The sequence below is a fragment of the Leptonotus elevatus genome, chromosome 10 (genome assembly GCF_054856555.1).
Source record: "Leptonotus elevatus isolate MCC_2025b chromosome 10, RoL_Lele_1.0, whole genome shotgun sequence".
Lineage (NCBI taxonomy): Eukaryota > Metazoa > Chordata > Actinopteri > Syngnathiformes > Syngnathidae > Leptonotus > Leptonotus elevatus.
Window position 1 is genome coordinate 11307755 of NC_141248.1, and position 13598 is coordinate 11321352.

Below are 13598 nucleotides of genomic sequence, written 5' to 3' on the forward strand. Positions count from 1 at the left end.
AGCGACAGTTTGACACAAGAGCAAATCAAAAAGAAAAGTTTGGTTTACAATGTTTTGTCATTGTTCAATTAAATTTCATATGTCGACGCCTTCTTAAAATAATCGCCTAAGTCATTTTTTCAGATTTTTCAAGAAACACAAAAGATTGAACCATTTGCATCATTAGGAGATGATTTAGGAAAAACAATATTTTTTGCTAACAAATGACTTAAATGTCAATTATTTTAAGAGGGTAACGATATCAAAAGTAGTAGAGGTAACGCTACTTTGTATCGGCAAGTACTCAAAGAGTGAGTACTTGTCTTGATATTGGTCTGGGGGGAAAAAATGGTATTGAACATCCCTACTGATAACATTATTAGGTCCAACTAGTGAGCACGTTTAATGCACTAGTAACCTCCTGAGCAAGGATACGGTGTAAATGCTCAAACGGCTTTCCATAAAGCCATTTCAATACTTATTCAATAGCCTCAATATCCAGCTGCTAGTATTGCTCGTGACATTACAAAATTCTACTAGCTAACATCCAGTGCTTCACAAGTAGTACTAGTAGTGCGCAGGGTTGGACTGGCACAAAAAAATCGGCCCTGGCATTTTGACTTAGGACCGACTCTTGCCTAACATGTACTTCTGCCACTCATGTTTATTGATGATGTTTCACTTTGATATCTATATCTGAAATGGATTCATGGATTGGTCCCTCTAAATTGAAGTCTCGTCATAAGACCCACTTTTTTCCCTTGGCTTTTAATTCAGCGTGAATTGTGGTCCTCTGGGCCGTGTTATTTTATTTTATTTATTTATTTTTTAATGTATTTTATTTTATTTTAATATTTTTTGTATTTTCTTTTATTGACTTATATGTGTATGATAGTGTACATATCTCAGTGTAAGAAACACTTTATAAAATGTGCTACAGAAATAAAGTGGATTGGATAAATTGTGGGCCAATCTCTTGAGGAAAATAATAATTGAAAAACACTACATCGGCCCCAAAAGAGACCAGCCCATCGGGCATCTGCCCTGTATGCCAGTTGGCCAGTCCAGCCATGGTAGTACGCGGATTTTAACTAGTGCACAATTTTGAATGTAGTTGTTGTTCTAGTTCCAGTATGCCAAAAGTTGATATCAAACATTATTTTAAATGATTTGATAAGGATGCTACTAGTGCGTGAGACATATCTACTATGCTGGGCCAAGCAGAGTTACTGGTGAAGCACAGTAGTTTACTCGTAAGGTTTAATTGCGTATTAGTAGTGGATAAAAATGTTACTAGTAAGACACAGTCATGCTACTAGTGAGCATACTCCTGCAGAGACCTGAAGCTGAAAAATCAAGGATATCAAATGAATGCTCAACTGGCTTTCCAATCTGTTGTCTTCTCCATGCGATTCATGTTAGCAGAAAAATACCTGGTGACGTTATAAACCAAAAAAGTGAGGCGTTTTCAACTTATCACCAAAATGTGCAGGGGGATGGTGAACCTAAAGAGGTTTTCTGTGTACATAATCTTAAGAAAATCCAAGTTTCGTGTTGTTGGTATGCACATTTACTGTCTTTCCGCCCATTTGACAGAGATGCGTACTATTTACCGTTCTGGAGGTGAGAGGTGCAGACGGGCTGGTAAGGGAGACCATCTCCTGGATGGCCAAGCGCAGTTTGAGTCGATGCAGCGGGTTGCTGATGCCGATCTCCCTCTGGATCTCCGTGTCCGACAGGGCGGACATGATGGCTCCACTCTTCACGTTAGCGCGACACGCCGCTACATACCAAGCCGGCATGCCCACCCACAGCTGGAGAAACGAGACACAGGTCAAACTGGTACGTTGTTGGTGCGCGTAACGGCAGAACAATATTAGGGTGGCGGAGAAATGTCTCCCGAGTACGAAGTTATGAAATCAGAACCTCCAGCCAGGAGACAACAGTTGGGCCGTCCCACTGCGCAAACGGTAAACCTCTTTTCCTGGCGTCTTCCAGGAGCTCGTGCCTAAAGATGGAATTTAAGACAAAGGGAAAAAGCAGGACTACTAAACAACAAATACAAGTTGAAAAAAAATAAAGCAATGTCGGGAGATAGACGTAAGCTTGTACTTTTTCTTCATCCTGCGATCCCTCTCTGCTTGGGTGCCCAATTTTCCCAGGGTCATACTGTCTCCAACAGCCATGTCAAAGTCTGAAATACATTTTCAGTTAACTGTCTGCAGCAGCATGAGTTACGTGAAAAAATGTAATATACATTTCTGGGAAGACTTTCTACAAGATGTTGGACTTTGGTTCTTAACCTGGGTTCGATCGAATGATTCGAAATGATACGCCCCGCTTGGCCATCATTGGCTACAGGTGTGATTTCATACTATCTATGTCGAGCAAAAAAAGGAAGTGGTTGGACGAATACGTGCAATATCAATTCACATGTATAATGGAATGTATGGTGTTCCACAGGGTTCAATTCTGGAGCCTCTGTAGTTTGCCTTGCAAATGCTGGGTTCCCTGTTAAGAAAGCAGCGATGGTTGTTTTAAAGTGCTCTATAAATATCGAGTTGAGTTGCGTGATATGAGTCAGCGTTCTATGTACTGCATGGTTTGCAATGCCAAGTTCAGGAATTCTAGTCTAGCACAATTAGCTATACAGCAAAATGAAAGGAACTTGCTTTTAAACATTAACAAACAACTAGTCTAAACATGACTTTCTAATTAATATTAAATTTGTGCAATATAAGTTATGAAGCAAAATCCAGCTGTTTTTATCAATATCAGAAGGCGGCCATTTTGCCACTTGCTGTCGACTGAAGATGACATCAATGTTGCTCAGAGCTCAGGTCAGGTGAGCTGTGATTGGTCGTTAACTGAGCCCTGAGCAACTGTGATGTCATCTTCAGTCGACAGTGGCAAAATGGCTGCCCCCTGAAATGGATAAAATGGCTGGATTTTGCTGCATAACTCCTATTCCACAAATGTAATATTAATCAGAATGTCATGTTTAGACGAGTGAGATCACATAGAGCATATTATTGTCAAGAAATGGTTACGGTTGACGTCCTCTTTAAGATGCATGGAGATGGGGAAGACAAGAACACAACATTTTCTGAATTCAAGGTGAAGGGAGCGATATTTGATGAAAAGGCTACTCTCCCTGTTCCTTTTATTCACCAATACCTACCTAATATCTACCAATGTCTAGAATTTGAAAAAATAAATAATAATAATCACATTTTACTTTTCAATAAAGAAGGGTTCGGTGAATGCGCATAGGCAACTGGTGGGGTTCAGTACCTTAACGAATAAGAACCACTGACCTAGAGGAATATTTTGGCTCAGTGATGCCGAACGAGAAGACCTGTCTCACATTCTCTCTTTGTAAGATGAAAAATGATACTCTACTATAGTCTAACCCAGACCTCGGATTGATTAATCGAAAAATAATTAGCATAATGTGTGTCAGCAATACTCCATAGTGAGTCTACCTGTTAACGCTGGTAGAGGTTGTCCATCCCTGGCAAAATCTCTGGTCGGCTCCATTCGACCGCCCTTCTCCTTTTTCCCAAACAGCCGGCCAATGGATGACTTAATACCTTTCTTCTGCTTTCTGCAATCAGTTTGAATGAGACATAATAACGTTAGCTAGGAGTTAGCTACGGCGTACTTTGTGTGTGTATGGGGTTCAAAATACGAACTAATTGTCATCACTTCCTGTTGTGCGAGTGTGCATACCCTCGCCCATCCTCCAGACTGCCTGTGAATTGAGCGAAATTGGTTTCCAGACGTAAACTGCGCGGCGAGGAAGGAGGCGACGTCTCGCACTTGATCGTCGCCTTGTCCACCTCCACTGGTGACTGAAAAAGTAGCATATCTCAGCAACAGGAAAGTAGAAATTTAGGAAGAGGAGATTTATGGATATGGGAGGGAAAAGGAAAGAGCAAAGTTCATTTTTGCTTACTGCAACTTTCCTCCGGTGTTTCCTCAAGTCGCTTGGCTATCAGTAAATAAAACACATGATTAAAAAAAAAGGCTCCACCTCTTCTGAACCTTGTGCTGTCTGTGTGATTGTCACCAGAGTCATGATGCCGAGTTGGTGGCTGGCATTGCGTGCGTGGTGTTTAGGCGTTGAGTGGCCGCTGGTAGGTGGCGAGGAGGACGACGCCAAGGACTGGGCCGTGGCCGACGTGGGTAGCGCCCGTGGCCGAAGCGTCACGTTGAGTCCGTCCATGCTGCCGCTGTTCATGCGTGACTCAATCTCGTCCGAGCGCAGGTCAGCTGACTCTCTCTCCACCTGGATCATCCTGGGCAGAGCACACAATAAAAGGTTAGCTTAGCACCGGATGTTTTAACCACATCTATCAAGGTGTTCACTTAATTGGTGCTGGCCCGATTAAAGTGGGAGTCAATCTTAAAGATTTCGCGACAATTATATGTGACCTCAATAGTCTAAACATCACATTCTGATTACGGTAATATTACATTGTGGAATGTGAGTTATGAAGCTAAATCCAGCCATTTTTATCGATTTCAGAGGGTGGCCATTTTGTTGGCTGAAGATGACATCATAGTTGCTCAGGCAACGACCAATCACAGCGCACCTGTTTTCTGAAGCTGAGCTGTGATTGGCTGTTACCTGCGACCTGAGCAACATTGATGTCATCTTTAGTCGACAGCAAGTGACAAAATGGCCGCCCCCTGAGATGGATAAAAACGGCTGGATTTTGCAGCTTAACTCGTATTCCACTAATGCAATATTAACTAGAATATCATATTTAGACCAGTAGGGCTGTACAGAACATATTATTGTCAAATAAAATTTTGGGGTGTTGACTTCCTCCAAATTAAGTTAATTATTACAAAACAGAACTCACACTCTCTGCATTCCCATTACTGTAAAATAAAACATGTATTCTTTTAGAAACTATATTTATTTATGCATTTCAAACTAACCATATGAACCTCATGATAATAATATTATTGATAATGGGCTTTAATGTGATTGTTATAATTATCACAATATTGTGGTGAGGTTGGTGATAAAAAAAAAAAATAATACAAAAAAAATGTTTATTGTAATAATAGCAGCAGGGAAAAAGAAAATAGGCTTGGCCGTGTCATGTCTTGTCACGTCATTGTCATGTGCTCCTATTGGTTTAGCGGCGCAAAGCATCATGGTCTATGTAGTTCACAAAGCTGTGTTCAGTTGAAGCGAAAGCAAAAAGTATTTTTATATACATTTTTATTGACGTAGATGTTGAAAAATATTTGCTGGTATGGAGTGACAACCGCTGCAGTGGACCAAAAAAAAAAAGAATTTCTAATTCAAATAAAACTGCACTAATAAACTAACCACCAGAGGGTGCTACAATTACGCAAATTGAATCCAACCTGGCCTTTTTAACAGACGTGCTGCTCTTAACTCATTTGCTCCCAATAACGTATAAATACGTTCTATTTTAAATGTTTTAAGTGTCCCAAAGACGTATGTATAAGTTATTAATTTTATTTTTTAATGCCTGAGCATACAGAAGGCTTTGATGCAGCCTCTTAACTGCAAAGAACGGTTGAAGAAATGGTAGTTATTACACAAACGGCCAGCAGGTGGAAGCAGAGCAAAAGAGATCAACCAGGGCCATGCTGAAAAAAAGCTCTTTTACTCACAATTATAAATAGATTTGTGAATCATGATGAAACTTAGCTACATTCTAATGCTAATTGCTGCAAAACGGAAACAGAAATATACTTTTTTTTTCCTGATGGAAGAAGAGACTCTAATCTTTCTATGTTTTTATAGCAATAGAAAACAATATTCTGTGGGCCTTGCAAAATCTGTCAAAATCCTGTAAAACAGCCGGGAGTGAAGGGGATTGCTTCTGTGAAAATGGCTGGGAGTGAATGAGTTTTAATATCGTGGCAATTGTTTCCCTTCAGGGGTCGCCACAGCGAATCAGTTGCCTCCATTTAACCCTGTCCTCTGCATCCTCTGCTCTCACACCAACTACCTTCATGTCCTCTTTAACTACATCCATAACCCTCCTCTTTGGTCTTCCTCTCGACCTCCTGCTTGGCATTTGGAAACTCAGCATCCTTCTACCAATATACTGACTATCTCTCCTCTGGACATGTCCAAACCATCTCAGTCTGGCCTCTCTGACTTTATCTCCAAAGCCTCTAACATGTCTCCCTGATGTACTCGTTCCCTAAGAGAACCTCAGCATCTTCATCACCAAACAACATCGCTGGTCTCACCACAGTTTTATAAACCTTTCCTTTCATTCGAGCTGAAACTCTTCTATCACACATCGCACCTGACACTTTTCTCCACCCGTTCCACATGCTTCTACACTTCTTTTCCACACTCTCCATTGCTCTGGACTGTTGACCCTAAATACTTAAACTCCTCCCATTCATACACAGATACTCTGTCCTGCTCCGTCTTCATTCCCTTCCTTTCCAGGGCAAACTTCCAGGCCTCTAGCTTCTCCTCCACCTGTTCCCTGCTCTCACTGCAGATCACAATGTCATCTGCAAACATCATAGTCCATGGAGATTCCTGTCTAACCTCATCTGTCATCCTGTCCATTACCATAGCAAACAAGAACCAAAGTTCCTTTCTGGGCACCGTGTCGTAAGCTTTCTCCAGATCTACAAAGACACAATGCAGCTCCTTCTGATCTTCTCTGTCCAAATAGGCTCATCATTCTATCTGCCTTTTTTTTGCCTCCAGGACATTCTTAACAAACTCCTCCTTCACAATAACTCTTACTCCATTTCTCTTCCTTTCTACACCATGATAGAACAACTTGAACCACTGCTGCTAAACTTCTAGCTTTGCTCCCTTTCCACCCGGTCTCCTGAACACACAATATGTCCACCTTCCTCCTCTGCATCGTGTCGACCAGCTCTCTACCGTTTTCTGTCATAATTCCAACATTCAAAGTCGCTACTCTCAGTCCTAGACTCTTGGTGTTCCTCTTCTCTTTCTCCTTCGACCAACAGTAGTCCAGTTTTCCACCGGCACCCTGTAGGTCAACAGCTCCGATGGCGGTCGTTGTTAACCCGGGCCTCGACCGATCCGGTAAAGAAGTTGATTCACATGTTTGATTTGGCCAAAGTTTTACGTCGGATGCCCTTCCTGACACAACCCTCTGTATTTATCCGGGCTTGGGACCGGCACAAGAAGACACTGGCTTGTGCCCCCTTGCGGCTACATTAATATCGCAATAATGCAGTTACATCCCTATTAAAAAGGAACCGAAATGGGGTCATTTGCAAGTTGGCTGTGTTCACTCCCACAAGGGTGCAAATGGTACTTTCTAATGTGCCCGTCTACGAAAATACCAACGACTGCGCTTTACACTTGCGCTTGGCACAAAATGAGCGCCCTGAATGTGGGTGTGAATGTTTGCCTATATGTGTCTTGTGATTCACTGGCGACCATTTCCAGCTCTCATGTGACCGTGAACACGTAAAGGGGTAGAAGTTCGGAAGTTATAATGTCACCTTATCTCTTCGTTGATGGCATCAAGCTGCTCCTGCAGCATCAGAGCGAGAGTCTGCGCGTCCGATTGACCGCTTGGGGAGAGCATGGCCGAGCTAACGTCGTCATCCAGGTCAGACTCGGCCTCGATGTCGCTACCGAGGAGGTGGCTGACGCTCCCTCGCAGCGAAGGGTAGTCCTGCTCGAACATGCCGCAAACCTAGACACAGCAGAAACACACGCGAGCGGTAATACATTGAGCAAATAAACAACATGGGTGGGTACTAGTGATATTTAAAAACAATAATAACTGGCACACTTGAGTGTAGTTATGAACATGAATGAACGAGAGACTTACATTTGAGAACATGTCCATGTCAGCAGGTGAGGGACAGATAAAGAGAGGTTAGTAGAGAATGAAGTTAGGCATGAAGATCACCGCATGAAGCTCCTCATCATAGACCAGCGGCGCACAGAAGCTTACGAGCAAAGCAAAATGTGGTCAAAACACGGGCATGTAAACTCCATTTTAACCACACAGCCAAGAGTGCCTTCAAGTGTGAATCATGGTGGTTTGGCAAGAAGTTATTTGCACCTTGTTTGGATCATCTCGCAGTGCTGAGAGTCTGCCCTTTTGTGCACGCCTGATCACAGTTGTGCTGTAGTGGCCATCTTGGCCCTCCACCACAGAGAAGCGAAGGTCGCTTGCACTGCCCAAATGAGAACTGAGGCGACATTAAACAAACAAACAAACAAACAAACAAAAATCATTAGTGTCAATCATGTTGTTAAGTAAGGTAACCAAAATAGTAGAAGCACCTCTCACACTTCGTTCGGCAAGTAATATTTGTGTATTGGAAAAATCGAATAATCAATATGAATCAATTTTCCTTTTTGAGACCAATATTGATTCATAAAACCATGAATCGATTATTTAAATATCAATTTTTTTCCCATAAATTCCTAAGAATTATTTTTGGTATCTTACATTTATCTATTTAAAAGTATTTTCTTAAATTTATGAAAGGCCTGACTTATTGCACTTTAAGACAATTCAGAATATTTTAAGTTTATATTTACAATTATGAAAATATTTTCATCACATCCTTACTGATATCAATGTTTGTGTAACACTTAACTGTAACTGATTATAACACATGTTACTTTCATCCATTTTATTAACCGCTTGTCCTCACAAGGGTTGCGGGGGGGGGGGGGGGGGGGTCAGTGCGCATGTGCTAACCAGTCATCCACTGTGCCACGTGTTAATTTCATTGATAAACTGAGTTACTGCCTCTGCAAAACTTACTTTGGAAGTATCAGTATTTGTGGAGTTTTTATCATGTCCTTGACATTTAAGAAGAATTGATGATCGCTTTGAACTGAATAATAATGTTTCTTATGCCATCTAGTGGAAGAACATTTAATGTTCTGGGTATCTTTACAGTCAATACATAAAACAGATGAACAAAGATACATTTGTGGTAAAAAAAAAGAAAAAAAGAAGTCATTTTCAGATCAATTGTGTGAAATTACATTATTTCTCATGGCACACTATGTACCACGGCACAGTGTTTGGGAATCACTCCAAATCGATTGTACAGGTACTGCATATACACTGTAATATGTAAATGTGTGTGTACCGTGGGTGACTTGAACTTCCATCTCCAAATGCCCCACTGCGACGTTTCAAATGGTCAATCTCATTCCTCAGTTTCTCAATCTCGCCAATCAGACGTTCCTACGTGAAAAGGGGATTTTTAAGTGAAATCTTTCAAACAACACAATTAAATTCAAAAAATAAATAAAAGTATTTTCAAATGAAGTGGACGCTTGTCCAAATTTTCCTGTATTTACAGTGTTTTGTAAAGGTTTTGGGGAACGTTATTATTCATTGTGAGTTTTGAAATATTATAGCCTTTAGCTAGTTAGTTAGTTCAGGTGGGTCCAAAATAGGGCAATTTGTGGCCCACCATCCATTTTTAACTGACATATGGTAAAAACAAATGAATGAATGAATATAAATAATTAATATTTACAAGCCAACTAACTGCTTTAACAACGGTCTTCTTACGTCAGATTGCACCAGTTTTTTTGTTCTGAATGTAGAAATTGGATTCGGCTGCTGTTCAATTCAGAAATTTTCTGGTGGGTTACAGGATATCGACCACCCCAAAATCTTGTAAACTCTATTTGCCTTATAGAAAGCTGTTCAGGCAGTAGTTAAAAAACACGCACACACACAATGGAATATATAAACAATATGCAATTGCTTGATTGACTCGATAAATTAAAGTATAACAAAAATTTAAAATGGCTCTTGCATTCTTAAATTTTTCTGTATGTGGCCCTCTGAAGAAAAAGTTTTGACAAACGTGGTCTAATCAATAAAAAAAGTCAAAACAGAGGAAACAGCTAACTTTGTTTTCTGGTAAAAAATAATACATATCGTCGCTGCTATGTGAAAAACACTTCTGTCCATTTTGGTCTTTAAAATTATTATTTTTTTTTATGTTTTGGGGATGCCTGTATTCAGTTTCATCCCCAAAACATAAAAATGTAAAAAAAAAAGAAGAAGAAAAAGACAAAAAAGACATAAGTGTTTTTCACATAGCAGCGACAATATAACATATATTTTGGTTAATCTTCATATATAACATATCCCTACAGCTAAATGACAAATTATGTGAATACATCAGTTTCAGATAGATTTTCAAGTGCACTGACCCGTGTGTGATGAAATTCTTCCAGCTGTTTCTGACAGTTCTCAAGATCTTGAATAAGAGAGTTCTAGACACAAAAATTATGAAGTCATGTCAAAACATCTATCCAAAGTACAAATTGCATATTCGTTTGAGGCCATAAAAAAAGTGTATCGGCCTCGCCTTGTCCTCCAGTGCAGCCATGCGTTCCTTCAAATGGAGCTGCAGCCGTTCATTGGACTCAGTGAGGAGACGGTCCACGGTGTCGGATAAACGCTTGTTGTGTTCTTCATTCATCTTCTCCCGCTGACGAGCCTGATAAAGACCAGACTTCATTTTCTTGTGATTGTTTACGCTGCTTAATCGAGACCTTTCTGCATGGATTAAAGCATGACGTGCGTGCTTAGTCAAAGAAGACAAGCTGCCAGATAAACTGTGGGTCAGCTCGGTAAACAATGATTCTGGCTTAATTACAGCCCTTTTCGTGGCAATGAAAAGCGATGCATATTGAAGTCAATCAACCGAGACGCACAACAACACATTCTCAGATAACGCCATCAACTAAATATAGACAAACAATGGGCAGTGTGAGGGAAAAATTAGCCTAGCGTGAATTCCTCCGAATCTAAAGATAGCAGCAAATCACTCTTATATTTCCGGCGGGGGGGGGGGGTTGGCAGGCGAACGTGTCGCAGGGACGATATGTGGATTTGGTTCAAATTCATGCAACAATGAACCAGGAAAATGATGTGTGTGTGTGTGTGTGTGTGTGTGTGTGTGGGGGTGTGTGTGTGTGTGTGTGTGGGGGGGGGGGGGTGTGTGTGTGTGTGAGTGTAAGCATGAGGGAGCACAGAGGCGAGGCATCCAACTAATGTGAAGCATCAGTCCACTCACACACACACATGTACACACACACACTGAGAGGTCAGAGAGATACTGCAGGGCACGCACACACATTCTTTTACACAAACACATATACAGACCCTTCCTAGTTCTTGGTTCTTCTCCTCCAGTTGTGACTCCAGCTGTCTGAGCCGCTCCTCCACGTTGCCATGGCGCTCCTCAGCCTGAAAGGGGAGACACTTATTCATGCATCTTATCTTATACTAAATCAAACTAAGCAATTTTTTGAAAAAGTACAACTAAAAACTAACAAACCTGCTTTAAAAACGAATTAAAACTAACTGAATTCAAGAAAAAAAAGGGTGTCAAAATTAGTGTGTTTTTAGTGTACATTTTATTGTACATTTAGAACAGATATAAAATTTGTGATTAATCGTGAGTTAACTATTGAAGTCATGCGATTAATTACAATTACAAATTGTAATCGCCTGACACCACTAGAAAAAGTCAAAACAAAATAAAGAGTAACTATTGTGAAAAATCACAAATTGTTATAACCTGCGATTGATGGATAAAGATATGAACCCATGACTCTCAAAATCAATGTTTAAGGCTGATGCGTGCATTAAGAATTTATAGGGGACGGGTTAGTGATAAGCCATGGCTTCAACCCGTCAGCCCTTCTTTTCGGATGTTAATGTTGCAAATGATGTGATCGATGTAACCTGTTGTAATAATGTGTCAGAAAGGAAAAATTAATCAATCAAATCAAAACCCTGTATAGTATGTGTGTGTGTGTGTGTGTGTGTAACCTTGGACAGTGCTGCTACTCGCTGTGCCAGCTCAGCCTCCACCTCTGGCAGCGTCTCAGCCTTCCTCATGGTTTGAGCCAACCTCTGCTCGGCCATCTCCAGCATCTCCTGCAGCTGGCGCACCTTCTCCTCACTCTGACTCACACAAAAAACACGTACACACATATTGGAGCTAAGTGTGACAGCAGTGCACAGGAGACAGTCGAGCAGCCAGTGAAGACACGCTCATGCGGAGGATGTTGCTTGAATTCCCTATTGAGACCTGAACTCAGATTCACCTTGCACTTCACATGAACCTCCTAGATATTACCCAGTCTACGACTCCCGCCCCATTACCTTTCAAACACATAGTGTAGACCCAAATTGTTTACTAGTTGGAATAGTCAATTTATCCGTTTTTGGAACTGCTCCCTCATTTTGAATCACATTTTATGATGTATTTTATACTGACATTGTCTGCAGCAATAAATAAATAAATACGAGAGCGGAGCGTTTTTTTAAAATTTTATTTATTGCTATTTAATTTTATTAATATATTTATTGTACCTATTTCCACATTTATTTTTATATTTATTTTTAATCTCGTTTATTATTTATTTATTTATTTTTCTTTTGTTTATGTGCGTATATCTAGTTGTTTTTATATGCATTTATATAATTTTTTTGCATTTCATTTTTGAATTATATTTTTTCTATCAGTTTTTATTTATTTATTTATGTATTATTTGTGCAGTTTTGGTCCTCCATTATATTTAATTTTATTAATATATTTCTTGTGCCTATTTCCACATTTATTTTTATATTTATTTTTAATCTCGTTTATTATTTTTGTATTTATTTTTCTTTTATTTATGTGTGTATATCAGTTTTTATTTATTTATGTATAATTTTTGCAGTTTTGGTCCTCTATAATAATTATAGTACATTTCTGCATAAAAAAACAAAACATCCAGGCCAAACATTTAAAACAATTCAACGGAAAACACTAGTAGCAGTAACAGAGCATGCCTTCTTGTGCCTCGTGACGACCTCATTCTTGTCACTGCGTAATTTAGTTAGCACCTAATGCAACCTTTCATATGAAGGGGCCGTATACCGCGGACTGTTGTTTACTTTTCGTTCAGGGTTTGTGAAATGGGATGATCTGGGGACATAATAATACTGCTGCAGCAGAGGGTAAAACAACCACCTAATGGTTCAAATGAAAAGCTACTAATGCTAAGGAAGTTAGCAACTCTAATCAACTTTAGTCATATGGTGCCCACTATTGACTATCTAATGGAGATTATTAAAAGTATATATTTACTATGTACTTTGACAGTAGTAAAGTTCAATATTAAGTACGGCTTGGCTATTTGTGTGCATCTTACCTGTCTGTGCAGGGAATCCTTGGTGGCCAGTTCGTTCTCCAGCTTGTCATTGAGGTCGTGGGTGTGTGTGGTTTCTCGCTGGGCGGCAAGGTAACGTTTTTCCAACGTTGTTATTCTTTCTTCCATGTCTTCTCTCTGCGAGCACAGCGACACAATCATATTCAACCACAAAACCAAAAGGGCTTTTAGCTGCAATATGTGTGCCAAGGCATTAATACAAGTATGCTTGACAAAATGATTTCAGATTTCAGATGTACAGTATTTCAAATGTGAATGCATCTTATCATTCTAGTTATTGGCTGAAAAGGTTAATTTAAATGATGAATAGTGCTCAAGATTAATGAGACCTTCAAGGTTAGAAAATCAAGGTTCAACACACATTATTCAAAACTTTAGTGGGATTGATTGCTCT

At 40.0% G+C, this 13598-nt stretch overlaps 1 protein-coding gene across 6 annotated transcripts in view; it reads right to left on the bottom strand.

The window, feature by feature from the left end:
- ppfia4 (PTPRF interacting protein alpha 4) overlaps positions 1-13598 on the bottom strand; it is a 69626-nt gene that overhangs the window by 11454 nt on the left and 44574 nt on the right. For 5 of the 6 annotated variants that reach the window (XM_086086619.1, XM_086086618.1, XM_086086616.1 and 2 more), the window contains 15 exons: positions 13187-13321; positions 11817-11951; positions 11145-11228; positions 10345-10476; positions 10187-10249; positions 9103-9200; positions 8055-8184; positions 7483-7679; positions 4052-4280; positions 3938-3973; positions 3712-3833; positions 3465-3586; positions 2092-2173; positions 1906-1987; positions 1593-1793 (listed from right to left, as the gene is read on the bottom strand). In XM_086086619.1, coding sequence (XP_085942745.1) covers positions 1593-1793; positions 1906-1987; positions 2092-2173; positions 3465-3586; positions 3712-3833; positions 3938-3973; positions 4052-4280; positions 7483-7679; positions 8055-8184; positions 9103-9200; positions 10187-10249; positions 10345-10476; positions 11145-11228; positions 11817-11951; positions 13187-13321 — 1848 coding nt within the window. The remainder of the gene's footprint in view (positions 1-1592; positions 1794-1905; positions 1988-2091; positions 2174-3464; positions 3587-3711; positions 3834-3937; positions 3974-4051; positions 4281-7482; positions 7680-8054; positions 8185-9102; positions 9201-10186; positions 10250-10344; positions 10477-11144; positions 11229-11816; positions 11952-13186; positions 13322-13598) is intronic. The other variant, XM_086086617.1, reaches the window with a different exon arrangement.